At 39.1% G+C, this 18,859-nt stretch overlaps 1 protein-coding gene across 2 annotated transcripts in view; it reads right to left on the bottom strand.

Annotated features, from left to right (window-relative positions):
* Positions 1 to 815: 815 nt before the first annotated feature.
* LOC136885276 (zinc finger protein ZFP2) overlaps positions 816 to 18,859 on the bottom strand; it is a 68,969-nt gene continuing 50,925 nt past the window's right edge. For both annotated transcript variants that reach the window (XM_067157778.2, XM_067157777.2), the window contains exon 5: positions 816 to 3,310. In XM_067157778.2, coding sequence (XP_067013879.2) covers positions 2,155 to 3,310 — 1,156 coding nt within the window. In that variant the 3' untranslated portion in view covers positions 816 to 2,154. The remainder of the gene's footprint in view (positions 3,311 to 18,859) is intronic.

The raw sequence follows: 18,859 nt of genomic DNA, 5'->3' as shown, positions 1-18,859 counted from the left end.
GTAAGGTTGCCGCAGGAGATTGTATAGAAAACTAAATAAGGTAATTATATTTCCTGCAATTGTTTGTTGACTAGCTACTCCTATTTGCTATGAGCTGATGATATGGAAGTCATTTTTCCTTGCCAGGTTGAGTGGCTCAGACGGTTGAGGCGCTGGCAGGCCTTCAGACCCAAAGTTGGTATGTTCGAACCTGGCTCAGTCCGGTGGTATTTGAAGGTGCTCGACTACATCAGCCTCGTGTCAGTAGATTTAATGGCATGAAACTGAAATCCTTTTTGACTAAACTCCAGCACTTCAGCGTCTCCGGAAACCGTAAAATTAGTTAGTGGAACGTAAAGCCATTATTTTCATTAATATTATCAAGGTATTCTTTCACATATTTTTAAATTTATTTGATAATGAGGCATATAATGAACAAATTCCTCCCAAAGTAAAAAATAAAGCAAGTAAATGAACACCTGGTCGCAAAATTTTTTGAAGCTTATACCACTGATGGCAACGTTTCATTTGATGAGAACCCCTGTTACGGAAAGGGTAGCTACGGCGGAAAGTTTACATACCAAGAAGACGCTCGCGTTTCAGAATGGAATCATACAAATTATGTGAAACAGAGGAGGGTACGTAACAAAATTTGCATCCGTGTGTATCACAATAAAGAGCTGTACAGAAAAAACACTGTAAAGACTACAAATACTGTACATATTACCTATATTTTAGTGTAATATAATTAGTGACAATTATGAATAGCACGCATACAAACTGGGAACATCAGAAGCTATAACGAACATAACAGATTATTTCGTATCATTTATTCCATTTAAATATTTTAAGTACATGGAAACCTTTTAAATCTAAAATTAACATGCAGAGAAAAATTTACTTCCAGAAAGAAATTTTTAGTGAACTGCCTAAAATATTTACGTACACGTTATTGTATAATCGAAAACCAGAACTCTGTCATTGGGAAGAAACAAAGTCGGTATCACAGTCTGAAAGCACTTAGTACATTCTTCCACAAGGAAGTCAAAAATTAAAACAGTACGATTTTTAACAATTAGATGCACTGTAATCAAGTAAATATTTCGTAGTGGCCTTCTTATTGATTTTAGTCCAAGATTGTTTTTGAGCAAGTAGTTACGTATTTTCTTCAATCAGGGAAATCAATCCCCACCTGGGAGTGAGCCAGTTTAACGAGCTCCCAGTTTAAGAAATTATATTATATGATTCTCTGAACAATTTAGAGTATTACTGAGCACGCGTTTGCGTTCACACCTGTGTTCGTTTTCAAGTGAACTGTTACACTGACTTTCTGGCTGAAGGATTTGCCACAGACATTTCATCAGTATGGTTTCTCGTCGATAAGCGTCCGCATGTATTTCAGGAGTGCATTTCCCGCAGTGAACAGCATGCTACAGATACTGCAACTGTCTTGCGTCTCATCGGTATGAGTCCCCATGTAGTTGCAAGGTGGATTTTCTAACTGAAGGATACGCCGGAGACATTAAAGCGGTTTGACTTCAAGTCTGTAGGCGACTGCTATCGGTGAAGAGATTTCTACAAATACTGCAGCGGTGTGGCATTTCGCCCGTGAGTGTCCACAAATTGCGTGCTAGGTGGACTTCCTGGCTGAAGGATTTGCCACAAACATTATATCGGTGTGGCTTCTCTCCTGTGTGAGAGCACATGTGACGTGTCAGGCTGACTTTGTCGCTGAAGCAGATTACAACAGATACTGCAGCAGCTTGGCTTTACGCCGGTGTCAGGCTCCATATGATCTGTTAAACCGACTTTCTGCCTGAAGGAGTGGCCTCAGACATCACAGCAGTGTGGCTTCTCGTACGTGAGTTCGTATATGGACTGTTAGATGTACTTGCTGGCTGAAATATTCACCATAGATATCGCGCAGGGTGGTTTGTCGCCCGTGTGAGTCAGCATTTGAACTCCTAAATGGACTTTCTGGTTGAAGGATTTGCCATAGATAATGCAGCATAGTGGCATCTCGCCCGTGTAACTCCGCATGTGATCTGTTAGACCAACATTGAGGCTGAATGATTTAACCCAGACAGTGCTGTAGTGTGGCTTCTCGTCTGTGTTACCCTGCACGTGACGCGACAGACTGACTTTAAGGCTGAAGGATTTACCGTAGACATGGCATTACTGTCGCTTCTCGCCTGTGTGAATCAGCATGTGACGTGCCAGACTGACTTTAGGGCTGAGGCATTTACCACAGACATTGCACCAGTATGGCTTCACGCCCGTGTGTGTGTGCATATGACCCGTAAGATGTACTTTCTGGTTAAAGGACTTGCCACAGATACTGCAACAATGTGGCTTCACACCTGTGTGATTACGCAGGTGGACTGATAAATGACCTTTCTGGCTGAAACATTGGCCACAGACATTGCACCGGTGCGGCTTCTCGCCCGTGTGAGTATACATGTGAACATTTAAATGGCCTTTCTGGCTGAATGATTTCCCACAAACTTTGCAACACTTTGGTTTCACGCCCGCGTGACACTGCATGTGTCTTGTCAGATGTACTTTGCGGCTGAAGGATTTGCCACAGACATCGCAGCGATGTGGTTTCTCGCCCGTGTGAGTCCTCGTGTGATCTGTTAATTCGCAATTGCTGATAAAGGACTTACCACAAACATTGCAACAATATGGTCTCACGTCTTTGTGTATCCACATGTGTCTTGTCAGATTTGCTTTGCGGCTGAAGGATTTTCCACAGACATCGCAGCGATGTGGTTTCTCGCCCGTATGAGTCCTAGTGTGATCTGCTAAATCGCCATTGCGGATAAAGGACTTACCACAAACATTGCAACAATGTGGTCTTTCTTCTGCGTGTATCCGCATGTGAACTGTTAAATCGCCATTGCGGATGAAGGATTTACCACATACAATGCAACAATGAGGCCTTTCGCCTGTGTGAGTCCGCATGTGAACTGTTAAATCGATATTGCGTTTGAAGGATTTAGCACAGACATTGCACCGGTATGGCTTTTCGCTCGTATGAATCCGCGTGTGGACTGTTAGGTTGAATTTAATGCTGAAAGATTTGCCACACTTATTGCATGAGAGTAGCATATCACGCGAGTGAATTTGCATGTGATCTGTCAGAAAACATTTTTGATTGAAAGATTTACCACAGACAATGCAACAGTGTGGCTTCAAGCCCGTTTGGGTTTGCACGTGGACTATTCGGTTCATTTTCTTGCTGAAGGATTTGCCACAGATATTGCGCCTGAAAGAAGCACCAACGTCATCCGGAGGTTGATGATCTGTGCAGCTTACCTCGGGTCTCGATCTGGAGTCAAAAAATGAAAACGATGTTACCAATTATTTAAAGTCAACTCCGCTACTACTCTCACACAAAGGAAAAGCTACTGAACATTCCACTCACTGATATCACATGCAGAGAAGTCATTTCTCATGAACATTACATTCTTGAGGGTAAACATCATCTGAGGTCAAATTCAGGGTGTAGTATATTTTTAAAGCTCTCACTTGTTACGAGGACATGTTGCGCTTTTTCTCTCGAGTCACATTATTACGCGCAAGAAACTTCTGACGATGTAGGAATGTACGAGCTCGTAGACCTAATTTAAAGAAGGCATGAGCAGAATTGGTCTAGAATAAAGGAGAAATATATGCTCTTTAATCCGGCAAACATTTATGTACTGAAATCCGTATACGTCTGTCCTCCAATGCTTTGGAGATTTGATCTTGTTCAACCACTCTACGGTTTTTGGCAGGCGAGTAATAATCTTTGTAAAAACCCTTTTTTCGGTTGTTTGAGAGAATCTCAGTCTTGTAGACATTAATAAAGTTGAGAAAATTGTTTGCCGACAGTCTGCTGAACTATGGCAAATTATTATAAATATTATTTACTTTCACGCAAATACGTATTGTATTTGCAAATTATTATTATTATACCAATGCAGCAATTTATTATATCACAGTGTGGTTATTTCTAATTACATAGCTTTGTTGTGCATTAAGATCCGACACACTGTAAATGTAGGACGGTAGGTTTATACTAAGAACTTCGTACTACTACCACGTATTACATCAATCTACGTCTTAATTGCTGTCTCTAACAGAGGCCGCATGCAATATAGATACAAATAAAGCTGACGAAATCCTCGAAAAGGTGAAAGATAACACCTAGATAATGGCTCTTTCCCCAACACTCATACTTTCATTTCACCTACAGATACTTCTGTCTTAGATATGATGGCAACAAGGAATATGGCTTAGGTTGTAGCGTTTTATTACAATGTTCTGATATCCTGAAATAACTGAACCCAAATGCAAGCTATCACGTCCTTAAATATTCTTACGTGTGTTCCCTTAACACTACTCGTAAAAGGTACATGAAAATCAAGGCTAGAACCAGAATTTGAGATTGTAGGACACTGAATGGAACCGTAGTGGATACTACTGCCATGTAAAGGAAATAATGGAATTCATTTGATTTCAAAAACTTAATGGATCATGTGTTATTTTAGTAGAATGATAACATCGCTGAATGGCATCCAAGTCTATGCATGTGTCTCCCCCTCAGGTTGGTTCTAAATATCCTAGGAAGGACGAGCGGGAAATACAAATTTCTTGGCTAAAGGTGAGATTCGCCTGCAACAGGCACATTGGAAAAGTCGATCACACAGGAGAAAATTCATCATAACGTGAAGTGGGACTTCCCAATTCATAATGTATGCACTGAATTGAAATGTACCGGTGGAATGCATGACTTCCTCACAAGCAAAGTAGTGGGAGGCTCGAACCTTTGTTGTTACTGCACTCTTAGGAAAAAATAAGTGAACAAATAAAAGGGGGTCAATGATTACAGACTTGACAGACTAGAGCACACAAGGTATTTATATTGCCATCACAAGACAGCACGGGGCAGAAAATAGGACACTGGTTTGCATGTCGTACGTATTGTGACATCACGCCAAGCAAAAAGTTGATTACTGTGTGGCAATTCTTCTTTATGTGATTACGTGATTTTTACGACAAGTGATTTATCAGGTTCTCAATTAGTTTTTCAGTAAAATGGTATTTCATTTTGTATTCATAAATATTCTCCACGAACCATTTAAACTGCTATAACACATGGCTCGACCCAGGTGACTGATAGGGGTTCCCCACCGGCCTGCCGGCAGTCTTGAGCGAAATGTAATTTATCTCGTAGACCAAACACACACAAATTTCTTAATGGCAACTTTGGCTGAGATGGAGACGTTCAGTACGGAGCAGTTGGCAGAAGAGGTACTCTACCTTTCTGGAAGTTAATGCAGAAACGAGCGGAGGAGGAGGGCTGCAAAAGGCGTCTGTTCATGTCCGGCGCGACATAACTACCTGCTGTCATGAGCTCGAAAACTCTTTATAACAAGCGAGCAGTGAAATAACTGAATAATGGAAATACGTCTCATGGAATCGGAACCAAGCCCAGGGCGTCCCTCGGAAGGGACGTCCAGTCAGCGTGGAAATTATGCAAGGGCTACCGTCGCATGGGCTGTTACTGTTAAACAAGCGAGAAGCCCCATTTGTATCGCATCACTGAACTGCGTCTGGACGAAGTAGCCACAGCACTTGAGAGATGGCATATGTACGGTGCAGGAGAAAAGATGGGGTGCAGTTACTTAATGATGTACAACGGAAACTGAAGAAAATTAATTGTGTTGGCATTGTTATATCGGCAAAATTATGTGTGTTTAGTCTCTGAGGTGCAAATGTATGACAATCGCTTGATGTAACATGTCTACGTCCGGGATAGAAGGAAAATAAAATTTTTCAGTGCAACGCTGCACAAACTGGCCTGCGCACGGAAAGCAAAGATGCCTTCTGGGCAGTGCTTTACAGGAAAACCGTTGACTATCTTCTTGTTGCCTGTGATATGAATGGACGTCAGACGGAGGAAAGAAGAGCACACAGCCCACTGCGGTCATGGATATGGAGAGAAGATCGATTAAGACAACCAACAAATTCCCGATAACGCACAAAGTGATCATCGCGAACAAACAGTTCAAAAAGCGTGATACCTAGGCAGATACTACAGTGGCTCCATCCAACTCACAATGACTAAATCCTTGTGAGACGACAGAATCTCAGAGATGTTGCAGGCAACTTCACAGGAAATGTACCGAAATGGAACAAATGGTGGCATCTGAAAGAGGCCGACGTTGTTGCAAAAATAACAGTGCCAGCAATCAACACAGTTGAAGTGAGCCGGACTGAACTGTAGGACGCCGTATGCCCTATTCTTGGAACAACTAAATGAGGGCGACGACGACGTATTGGCAATGACACGTGGCTTCGGAGTGACAATGTTCAGGATGCAGTAACGTTGAAGGAACAGCTGTTCCACACGTTTCTGGCTCATTGGAATACCTACAAAGCAGCCAGTAGTAAAGAGGAGGAGGTCACTGCCAAAAATAAAACCAAAGAGCTATGCAGATCTATATGTGAAACTAGACATACGAGAATATGAGCGGGATATTTAACAGCTAGTCAAATCGTGGCATCATGAAACGGAACAAATCAAACGTTTTTACGGCATCAATAACGTAATAGACGATTTGCTACTCGACTGGCGGGAAGCGCGAGAACGCTGGCGGAACTACCTTAACAAAATTTCAATCTTGGAATTTCAGTATCTATCAGTCCCAATCACCTCCGCTCAAAATTAAGGGAAACCCTGCCTATTTTTATAATTAGCGCCAGATCATGCTTCTGATCTACGCAATGACAGTTTTCGAACAAATCCTCGACAACAGGATTAGCGATTTAGCCAAAGTTACAACTAGCCAAGCTGGATTTTTGTAAAATTGTGGCACAATCGGAGCAATTAACATCGCACGGCTGTTTTGTTGAGACACTGAAAAAAGAATAAGATAATAAGAATAAGAGGCTTCATCTCGACATTCTGGACCGCGAGAAAGCCCTCCATCGGTACCTCGTGACATATCTGGTCAGCGCTACAAGAAAGTGGCATTCCAGAGCACCTTGTTGAGAGGGTACAATTGCTCTACGTAGAACCAGGGATTTATGTTCAAGCTGCCACAGGAGCATTTGATGACTTCCGCATAACTGTAGGAGTCCACCAAGGCCCTGTCGTATTACCGCTGCTGTTCATTCTTGTGGTGGACAACAACATATCAGACCTGCACAAGCCAATACCATGGACACTTCTCTATGCTAATGATGTCATTTTGGCTGTAACGAATAAGCCTGATCTGCAGCGCCAAACAGAAGACTGGTACAATCGACTAGCACTATACGTCCCGCGCCTCAACAAAAAATAAGACAGAATACATGACATTACATCGTCGAGAATTTGGAACAATGGATGTCGGCGGTGAAAATTTAGCACGAGTAGTGAAATTTTGGCTCCACAATCTCTGATGATGGCCGACTTGGTGATGAAGTCAATTCAAGATTACACAAAGCTTGGCTGATGTGGAGAATGACAAAGGGCACCCTTGCGATCGTGGGATGAAGAACAATCTGAAATCAACTATCTACCGAACTGTTATCTGTCCTGTCGTTTTCCACAGTAATGAATGCTGGCGAGCTACAAAGGAGGTAGAATGTCAACTATGCGTCATGGGTACAGAGATACTTAGGTGGTTGACATTACAAATGATGTTATTCGGAAATGTCTTGGCATTGCACCAATCCAGAAGAAAATTGAGAAAAGCCGTTTGTGCTGGTTTGGGCAATTGTTGCATACAGAGTATAATATATTGTGAATGTCAGCATATACACAGGAAGTAAGCAGTAAGAGGCACAAGGGATGAACAAGAAAGCGAACGACAGATACAGTGCACAACGACCTGAAAGCTGTGAAACTACATACAGGCACGGCCTGAAACCGATATAACTGGAGACAACATATCACAACACTGGACCCTTCCACGAGGCAGGACTAACACTAAAGAAGCACACTAAGAAAAAGCAGATTGATGGGTATTCTATTGTAATCTGAATTATATTTATTGTCTCACTGTTTACAATTATCTTAACAACCATTGGAATGGTTTTAGCTTCAATCTTATCTAAAAAACTATTAATGATCTATAAAAAAGATCCCCTTTTGAATGTGGATTTGACCCTAAAAGTTCAGCACGACTCCCCTTCACTGTACGATTTTTCTTAATCACTGAAATCTTTCTCATTTTTAATGAAGAAATTGTCCTACTTCTCCCACTTATTATTACTATATATGATCAAATATTGTATCATGGTCTGAGTCTTGCCTAAACAGCGGACGGAAGCAGACGTTCGGAGCTGACAGTGCCGGTAGAGCGGGAGCGCAGTGCGTGCGGCGAGTGGGAAGAAAGACGGGAGGGAAGAGGAAGATGATTGGTGTGGACCAATATCGGGTGGTTATTGGAAGATGGCAGGGAAGATGGAAGATGGAAACAGTCTGGAGTGAAGGAGGTAAAGTAGAAACGAGAATGATGGGTGAGATAATACAGGTGGCAGCGGTGATTATGGTACTGTTAATTATAGGGGATGTGGAAACATATCCCGGTCCGAATCATAGTGGCAATATGAACTGGGAAGACGTGGAGGTCATAAGAAAAGTGGTCAAAGAAGTCGTAGAAGAAGTTTGCCCATTTGAACAGATTAAAAATGTGATGATGGAACAACTGAAAGAACTTGAAAATATAAGGCGATGGAAACAGGAAAAAACGGAGGAAACAATGACCAAAGTGGAAACTAACGAGAGAGAAATTACATCACTCAAGACGAAAATAAGGAAGATGGAGGTAGAGATGGTAAAGTTGAAGTTAGCAGTAGAAGATGGTAACCAAGAACGCAGGAATAAATGCTTATTCATATATGGGGTACCGGAAGAAAAAGGTGAGGCAAAGTGCTGACTATATACAAAGTGGTGGAAGTCATCCAAAAAATGATGAAAAACAATTTTAGCGAAGCTGATATTGACGATGTGGGAAGGGTAGGTAAAGCACGGGGTAACAGACCGATAAAAGTGAAGTTGTTATCCACACTGATGGCGGAAATAGTGATAAGAGGAGCGGATAATATACAGGGAGCAAAAATTCGGATTAAAAGAAATATGGGAAGAGATGGGATCAAGAATATAAACACCCTGAAAAGACATTTGGTCCGGGCTCGATTGCAAGGGTTAAGAGCCTACATCAACGGTCAATTATTAGTGGTAACCAATGGTCAATGGACCAAATATTGGACAGTAACGAAACTACGTGAAATGGAGCAGAATGAGAAGGAAGTGGTAATGGGGAAGAGGGTGGAAGAAATGCAAACTACAGATAGTATAGTTGGTGAAGACGGGCATGGAAACAAAGGAAAAACCAAGGAAAATAGGGCATTAGAAAAGAGCTCGCAACGAGAAAGAGACATCACGGTAAAGGAGAACATACAGGTTATTGGTGAAGAGATGAGGAGGGAGTCCAAGACGATGATTGAGGAGATGAGGTCGGACTTCGGTGCCAGAGACGAAAGGAAGAAACACGGAGTAAACGGGGGGAGGAACCACAAGACGTGACGAGTGCACATAAACGGAGTGAAAGCGAGAGGACAGAAGCACGAGGTGGCTTGGCAAAAGGGAGGAGCTTGAGCCTGAAAGAAATGTGGGATAGAACGAGTAACCTGGACGTAGGTATAATGACAAGAAGTAAAACAAACAAGCAGTAGTAGCAAGTAAATTGTTTAAGCTAAAGGGAATACTGGGGGATGTGTGTTATTTGCAGATGAAATAAGAGTGAACAAGTATTAAATTAACAGGAGGTGAACTGTGTGTGGATAAAAGTAAATAAGTGTAGCGAGGCAGTGGAATTCAAGAACGGACAACAGTAATGAAACGTAAGGAGAAAAAGTGCACAGCGACACGGCAGTAGAGGTAACAATGAAACGGGAGGAGAAAGAGTGCTCAAGGACACGGCAATGGAGGTAACAAGATAGCTGGGTTTGCAATGTAAGTAGAAATACAGGAAGGTCAGTGTGCAGAAAAGATTGTGCTGAGTAACATACGAGGCCGGAAGAGACATGCCGCGTGTTTAATGAACAGACACCATCTGCTTACACTATTGCATTCTATATAGCAATATGTTATTGTGTAGGCACTCTCCACAGCAATGTGTTATGGGTTTAGTTCGCATTTTTACATGGCAATATGTTATTGTTTAATATCTATATGCAGCAATGCGTTATTGTTTTATTTTCTGATTATTATACTCCCAGACTACATTTTTGCCACGCTCATTTTTTTCTCTATGATTATTATTATTATTTGTTTTTGTTCATGTGTCTGTTTGTTTATCAGGTGACAGTATTTTCCTTTTCCTTTTGTGAGCTGGTTTAGGTAAGATTTGTTATGTTTTCTCCACATAAATGGATCATATACATATTATGTAGATCTGGAGAAAGAATAAAGAATAAAGAAAAGTAAAGAAAAGTATCATGGTCAATTATTAGTACATATTTTTTATTTATTTTATTACTAGGATTATATCATGAATGAAATCAAGGTGCCTTATAATGAGCATATTCGGGTTATGTTTAATTATAACATTGGATTCTTATAGTCGCCATAAGACCTATCTGTGTCGCTGCGACGTAAAGCAACTAGCAAAAAAAAAAAAATACAAAAAACATTGGATTTGTACCCAAGAAGTATTGATCCTCAATCTACCTTATTTAAGAAGCCATGTATTGCAATCAGTTTCGACCTGATCTTAGATGATTACATCCTTATTTACTTTTAATAGAAACCAAAATAGAGGTATATTACTGTTAATAATATCATTGAAATTTATTTCCAATTTAAGAAATGTGTGAATCAAATATAAAGCTGCTAATTTTTTATTTCCAAGGTATAATTCCATTAACATTTATCAATTTACATAGTTTAGGTAAAACACTACGTTTTCATTGCATAAATAATATATTATTAATATTTATAAATACTTAAAATTAAACAACTTCCCCAACATCTTCAGGGTTGTGCTCTAATATACGCTATCTAAGTGTAAAATCAATATGATCAACGTAATCATTCATAGAACAAAACTAATTAAATAAATCTTAATGCTATTATTCTGTCAATTTTGAAGCACTTGAGAGTATTGAACAGACTTAACATAACATAACTTATTTGACCCCCTCTAAACTTCAACCTTGATCAATAGTCTTTAAGACTTGCTTCCCAAGAAATAAAGGCAAATAACTTACCCCATAGGTTGTAATGAAAGTTTTAAATCATATTGAAACTAAAAATTAGATAATATAAATATCCTCAAAGATAATAAATTATAAGACAAAGAAAAATTAGAAATCTTATATCCTAATCAGGCCCCTAAAATACTAACAATTAAAGCTAACAATTTTAAAGTATTTCGTAAACAAATTATAGTAGGTAATGAAAATATAATTCATCTTAGTATACACCTCCTAAAATTGCCATTATAACTAACATTAATATGCTCCTTAACATGATTCATCCTTCATCATTTAATGGGTGGAATGATGTAGAATTAAATTCATCTGACATTGAATAGTAGACTAATCGCAATGAGTAAAATACTGTTAAACCTGTAGGAAAAAACTAAATATATTAAATTAAGATAAACCAACAATCTCTAAAATTAAATCCTTACAATAAAATCCGGCCAAAAAAGGTATGCCACGTAATGCAAGATTAGAAATGTTAAATCACGCAGCCGTTAATGGTATCAGATTGCAAATATTTCCTATAAACCGAATATTTTAGGAATCCTTTATATTATGAATTAATGAACCAGCACACACAAATAAAAAATAATGCACATGTTAAAAGATGAGAAAAGCCAATTAGGGAAATCCTATTGCTAAAATTCTTATTATTAAACTTAGATGACTCAAAGTTGACAAAGCAATAGTCCTTTCCAAATCAAATTCAAAATTGGCCCCTAACCCAGCTATAAACATAGTAAGCCCGGCCATACGTAACAAGAATTTAGATAATCACGTATCAACAAGTGCTCTCTTAAATCGAACTGACAAATGTACACCTGCCGTAACCAACATCGATGAATGAACTAAAGCCGATACAGGAGTTGGAGCAGCTATAGCTGCTGGTAATCATGAGGAAAAGGGAATTTGAGTACACTTAGTTATAGCAGCCAATACCACTATAGAACTAATCAACATTATAGTAAAAGAATCCTTACCAAAACCTAAATATTATACATAATTTCAACTCCCATATGTTCTACATACCGAATTCGTTTTGATAAAAATGTTAATAGACCTGCATGATAAGATTTAACTTTTTGATAATAAACGACTAAACAATAAGAAACAAAACCTATTCCATCCCATTTTAATAAAATTCTAATTAATTTGGTCTAATAATTAAAACTATTATCAATAAAACAAATATTAAAACCAAAAATAATAAAATGATTAATAGTTAAATCACCATCACAAAAAAAAACACCAAAGATGAAATGAATAATACAAATCCTATAAATAATAGTGATATTCAATCAAACGAGAAAGCCATAACAACTCAACTTCTATTTCAATTTAACACCTCTCACTCAATGAAAATTACTAATTCATGTATAATACAATAATTAAATTTACTGATATAATAACTGAAAGTAAAAACTCAAGAAACAAAAAGACAATGAACACAAAATGGTTTAAAGTAGTTTCCTACAACTTTGATATCACAAACCAACATTTTTATTAAACTATTTAAACACAATCACAAAACACAAATCTCTCTTTAATACTAAAATATTGAAAGGTAATCAATGGAGTAATAGTAAAATAAATTCACGACAATTGAACCCATGACCTTACTATATATATAAACGGATGTGTGTTAATGACACATCTGCTCCTAAACCACTGGAGTAATTTCAATCAAATTTTGAACACTTATTATTTGCTATCTGGAGACGAGCACTGTGGGGGTAAGCCATCTCTAGCCCCATTAGGGGAGGGGGTCAGGGGGTTTAGATATTAAAATACTGGAAAATAGTGTCGAATCCATAGTTTTTGGGACCGCTGGGGTTAACAGTGATGCTCCGAATTTTTTATAAGTACAAGTTCAGCCCCTTCGTCATGGGGGGGGGGGGCGAGGAGGAGTGAGTTATAAAAATAATCAGAAACAGTGTCGAATCCGCACATTTCGGGGACGCTGAGATGAACAGTAACATTCAGAATTTTTAAAGTCACGGTTCAGTTCCCCTTTTTGCGGCGGGGGCGAGGGGAGAGCGAGATATAAAAATCTTAATATAAATAAAAATGTATGTGTGTGTGTAAATGACACATCTGCTCCTACACCCTGGAGTAATTTCAATCAAAAGTTGAATACTTATTATTTGCTATCTGGAGACGAGCACCGTGGGGATAAGGCACCTCTAGCCCCTTAGTGGTGGTGAGTCAGGGGATTAGGTATAAAAATAATCGAAAATAATGTCGAAATACATAGTTTTCGGGGTCGCTGAGGTGAATAGTGACATAATGAATTTTTGTAAGTCCAACTTCTTTTTTTAGCTAGTTTTTTTACGTCGCACCGACACAGATAGGTCTTACGGCGACGATGGGACAGGAAAGGGCTAGGAGTGGGAAGGAAGCGGCCGTGGCCTTTAATTAAGGTTCAGCCCCCGCATTTGCCTGGTGTGAAAATGGGAAACCACGGAAAACCATTTTCAGGGCTGCCGACAGTGGGGTTCGAACCTAGTATCTCCCGAATACTGGACACTGCCCGCACTTAAGCGACTGCAGCTATCGAGCTCGGTAAGTCCAACTTCAGCCCCCTTTATCATGTGGGGCGAAGGGGGAGTGAGTTATAAAAATAATCGAAAATAGTGTCGAATCCATATTTTTCGGCCCGTTTAGATGAATAGTAACTCTCCGAATTTTTCAAGTCTAAGTTCAGCCCTTTTGCGGTGGGGAGCGAGGGGGGCAGTAAGATATAAAAATAATCAAAAATAGTGTCAAATCCATAGTTTTAGGGGTCGCTGAGATGAATGGTATCACTCCGAATTTTTTAAAGTCAAAGTGGGGTGGGGGCTAGGGACAGTGAGATATAAAAAATATTTGTCTACCTATCTACGTCCTATCCTATTATATATATAAAGTGGATGTGTGTGTGTAAGTGACACATCTCCTAAACCACCGTAGCAATTTCAATCAAATTTTGAACACTTATTAGTTGCTATCTGGAGACGAGCACTGTGGGTGTAAGCCACCTCTATCCCCCTCAGGGGTGGGGGTCAGGTGGGTCAGGTATAAAAATAATCGAAAATAGTGCCGAATCCATAGTTTTCGGGGTCGCTGAGGGGAATAGTGACACTCCGAATTTTTTTATAAGTCCAAGGTCAGCCCCTTTCGTCGTGGGTCACTGAGATGAACAGTGTCACTCCGGATTCTTTTAAAATCAATGTTCAGCCCCTTTCGGTGTGGGAGGCGATGGGAGAATGGTATACAACAGTAAACGAAAAGAGTGTCGAATCAATAGTTTTCGAGGTCGCTGACATGAATTGTGAGACTCAGGATATTTCATAAGTCCAAGTTCATCCCCTCTGGGGGGGAGGGGGAGTGACATATAAAATATATCGAAAATAGTGTCTAATAGTTTTCGGGGTCGCGGAGGTGAATTGTACTCCGGATTTTTAGCATCAGGAGACAAACCTCGTGGGGATAAGACACCCCTGGAACCATCTGGGGCGGGGGGTGAGATATAAAAATCAAAAGTAGTGTCGAATTCATACTTTTTGGGCTCGCTGTGATGAATACTGTAGTAACGCTCTCGAATTTTTAAAACTCAAAGTTTAGCCTCCTTTAGGGTAGGGGTGAGATCTAAAAATAATTAAAAATAGTATCGAATCAATAGTTTTCCAGGTCGCTGAGATGAATAGTAACATTCCGGATTTTTAAAAGTCCAACTTCAGCCCCCTTTGGCATAGAGGGTGAGAAAGGGGGAAAATAATTTGTCTAAAATGACCAAGATAATGAACGTGTGTATGTTCCAGTATGACTTACAAGTATGACTTACTACCTGGAAAATATACTGTGGGGAGTAAGACGCCCGTAGATCCACTAGGGAAGGGGGTGAAATGTAATCCATATGAATAACGGAAGTCAGTATGGAGCGATCTGTATATACTGTACTGCATATATATATGAAGGCATAAAAATGAAAAGAGACGTGAATTACTGAGACACTCCCAGAAATCACAGAAACTGAAGACTTCGTACCAGACAAATTCTCAAAATTCTCTGAGAGGGATACGCTGGGAGTTTCAAATCTGCATAAGAACGCAGTCGGATATATTTCTCTAAAATTATAACCTATAGGTCTCATGGGCTTAAAAGTTTCCCGAGAGTCCTCATTTTTAATCCCTCCCCATATGAAGATGGCAGCACAATCTGCCAGATGAGCTAGAAAAATGAAATTTGGCAAAATTATAGCTTTTAGCCTGTAACCGACGGGAAATTTACGAATGTTTACATTTTTTATATTTAACCCCGACAAAAATCGAAATTTGGAGGCAATTTTAATGACGGTGCAGACCTACCTTTTGAGATATTTGGTGGCTAAACGGTAAGTCGTATCGCAAAGCGGACGGCACGATCTCATTTAGTTTGGAGTGATCTACAACTTTGTTCCTATGGCTGTTTGTCGTATCTCTATCCCTTGTACGTAAAATTTTCCTCTATTTCTGAATTTGCCAAAATTTTGCAATTTGTACACGCGTAATTGATGGTCTGCATCACTTATACGAAAGACAGGATCGTCAAATTCCACACGAATATCGGCCCATCCAGTAGCCATTTGTGAGCTGAATTCCATATTTGGAGCTGTCACATAACTATCTGAAAAGTACTTTATGTTTGAAAACCTTACACAAATTTCACCCTATTCAACGTTTCTAATACAACCTTTACCTTTAAATACACGAGACACGAGGAAATATCAATAGGTCCAGCCATTTAGATCTCTAAGTGAGGCCGGAGGCGTCTTATCGTACAATTCGTTTTTCGATATGATGCACCGTTTAGCAGCAGATTTTCTGTAAATGAAGGTGAACATGCTTATACTTCCGTATGTTGATCTATATTTATTCATAGAAGTCGATTTGTAGCGATCTAGAAGGGGCGTGTCAGCCATTGTAATTAATACTTTACAAATCAGTAGTGACTGTCAGAGTAGGGCGTCTGCTATTGTAATCAGTACTCCCCACATCGAAGTTAACAGGCAGTGGGAATGGGGTCTTCCTCCAACTCCTGTGTACCATTGTCATGACTAATTCCTTTCTCGATTTGACTAGCATAAGGCAAGGGAGCATGCAAATTTTTTTTCAAAACTCCTTTACCCAATTCTGGTTGTCAGTATGCAAAGGTGGCCCCTTGCAAGGGTACCAACCATTATAAACAAATTTACCCATAAAAATGTGATTGACGTTAAGCATAGTGAATTGCAGTAGACAAGTGTAACTGTCGTTATTATCACAACTCCGCAACTCGCACTTTACATTGGAAACAACGTCTGCGGACCTCCCTATGCTGTTCCTCGGATAACACCAATAGACATGCAATTTAAAAATCTTATTCACTTCATGTGCAGTAATTTACTTCGATATCCATATACAACGTAGAATACCACAGCGAAGCATGGCTACATTTGCTAGTATTCTCTTAAACACGAATATATTCCAGAATTTAACATACCATGTTGGCAATAAGCATATAAATACAATGTATGTACTGCTCTAAAAATGACAACAAGATCAATTCTACTACAGTCCCAATCTATTCAATAATCCAATTTCATCTATTAAATATAAAGATTGGGGGTGTAGTCATATTTGAAGAACTAAGAAGAAATCACCATATAGCCATCGAAGGTATAAAATTCATTAAACCCTTTCTTACAAGTATACTTCAAATACCTAGTCATTCATATGTATTATTTGCCAATGCAAACAACCCAGAGGAACATACTTATAAGAGTATAACTTCTACTGAAATCTCAAATGCTCAATATTATTAAACCCCCTATACAATGGAAGAACGGGCAATTAAAGCATTCAACTTAATACGTTCCAATTCTCTCCCCTAAAGCCTATGTCAAATATCTATAAATGACTTATTTTCACAAAATAGTGTTTGAATGACAGAACCTTCTGGATTTCATGTTAAAATGACTGTATTAAATGTATTTTATAGAAAAATACATAACTCAACAAAAGAAAACTTTCAGGATTATCTGTATTAATCGGGAGATACAGTTTGTATAATCAGTGAAATTCTATGGGTACCAACAACAGAGGAGTGCGTCACAGTATTCTAGGCTGAATGGAATTTCGCAATTCATATTTCTGCTTACATCCATCATAGATAGCAGACGATCAGATCAATCAATTTATTTTCACCCTGATTAAGTCTATAAATACGAAGACCACGGAGGAGAGGCATAAAGTGGTCAGCTCAGGGCCATGTGTTCCCATACAAACAGACGTTAACCTCATCACTAATTATTTACCTTATGGCGATGTGTCTCTCCACAAACGGAAGGTAACCTCATCACTAATTGTTTAGCTCAGGGCGATATCTCTCTCCACATGTGGAAGGTAACCCCATCACTTATTGGTAAGCTCAGGAACAGGTGTCCTTCCACAAGTAAGCAATTAGGAAATGTTATAAATCTTAAAACCTGTTCTTATGTAATTCAGTACCAAATTGACTCGGCAAACCTATTAGACATTTTAAACGAAGTCATTTAAGTTGCTGCATGATATTTGTAAACTGCTGAAATGAGAGTCTGGATAACACAGTGCCAGAGGTGAGATATAAAATAATACACAAAAGCCTTGTCACGTTGCTGGTTCGCGAGTGCCTCTGCACAAGATAAGTTTCGGGAGAACAAAGCTAAATTAAACTCCTTTAAAAATTGTAATATTCATTTTGTATGTGAAAAGTATTCATAAGTAACATTTTTATTGGTGGTCATATTTCAAGATTGTTCTCTAACATAGCCTATTGTGTCCTGTAACACAAGAATTACAAAAACCCAGCAGAATATGAACCTCAACTAGATGATGTATTTGGGCATTCTTTAGTAGTGTGCATGGTTCTGCTCTGTATAACGATAAAGTATAAGCTGATACTGGGCAGTTCTGAGGACTGAAATTAATATTTCTTGCCACTAGTTGTGAATGTACAGTAGGAACAATTGAAACAACACATAACAGATGAGGAGACTCTAACCACTAACAAAATAAAATAAACCTTTCAGAATTCATAGTTTCCAACAATAATCTGGATTGAAGCCAAACATCAGGCTATGACTAGTCATTCCAGAACCTGCCGATAGAAGAGTGGGGCTAAGAGAACAAAGCTGACCTTATACAATCGTTTCCCGGGGATCGTCAAAGATCGTTCCACACAGTAACCAACAAAGGTGTGACAGCAAAATATTAATTTGCAAGTAGTCCGATGGCACACCTACAGTTCAAAAACACTACTGCATTAAAAGTTTGAAAACAGGATACACACTTCTATTACTCCGTTATGTCACTGATAAAAGTAACAATTTTGAAATAATATTCTATCGTTACATCATTATTTACCTGCTACTAGGAGATAATAAATTCACTTACTTGCAGAATTCTGGAAAGTTTTTAGGCAACTTGCACAAATTTAAAACTTCTCTTGTAACTGCCCAATATATTAGTTGATAATAATTGTGTAAATGTGTTTGCAAACAAAGTACAAGCACTTGACTGACAATGAGCAGTAAAATGAAAAGTGGGAAATGTCAATAATCAGCAAGTGTGACCGCAACACTGGAAGAAGCACAAAT

The sequence above is a fragment of the Anabrus simplex genome, chromosome 14 (genome assembly GCF_040414725.1).
Source record: "Anabrus simplex isolate iqAnaSimp1 chromosome 14, ASM4041472v1, whole genome shotgun sequence".
Lineage (NCBI taxonomy): Eukaryota > Metazoa > Arthropoda > Insecta > Orthoptera > Tettigoniidae > Anabrus > Anabrus simplex.
This window is presented reverse-complemented; position numbering and strand designations above follow the sequence as displayed.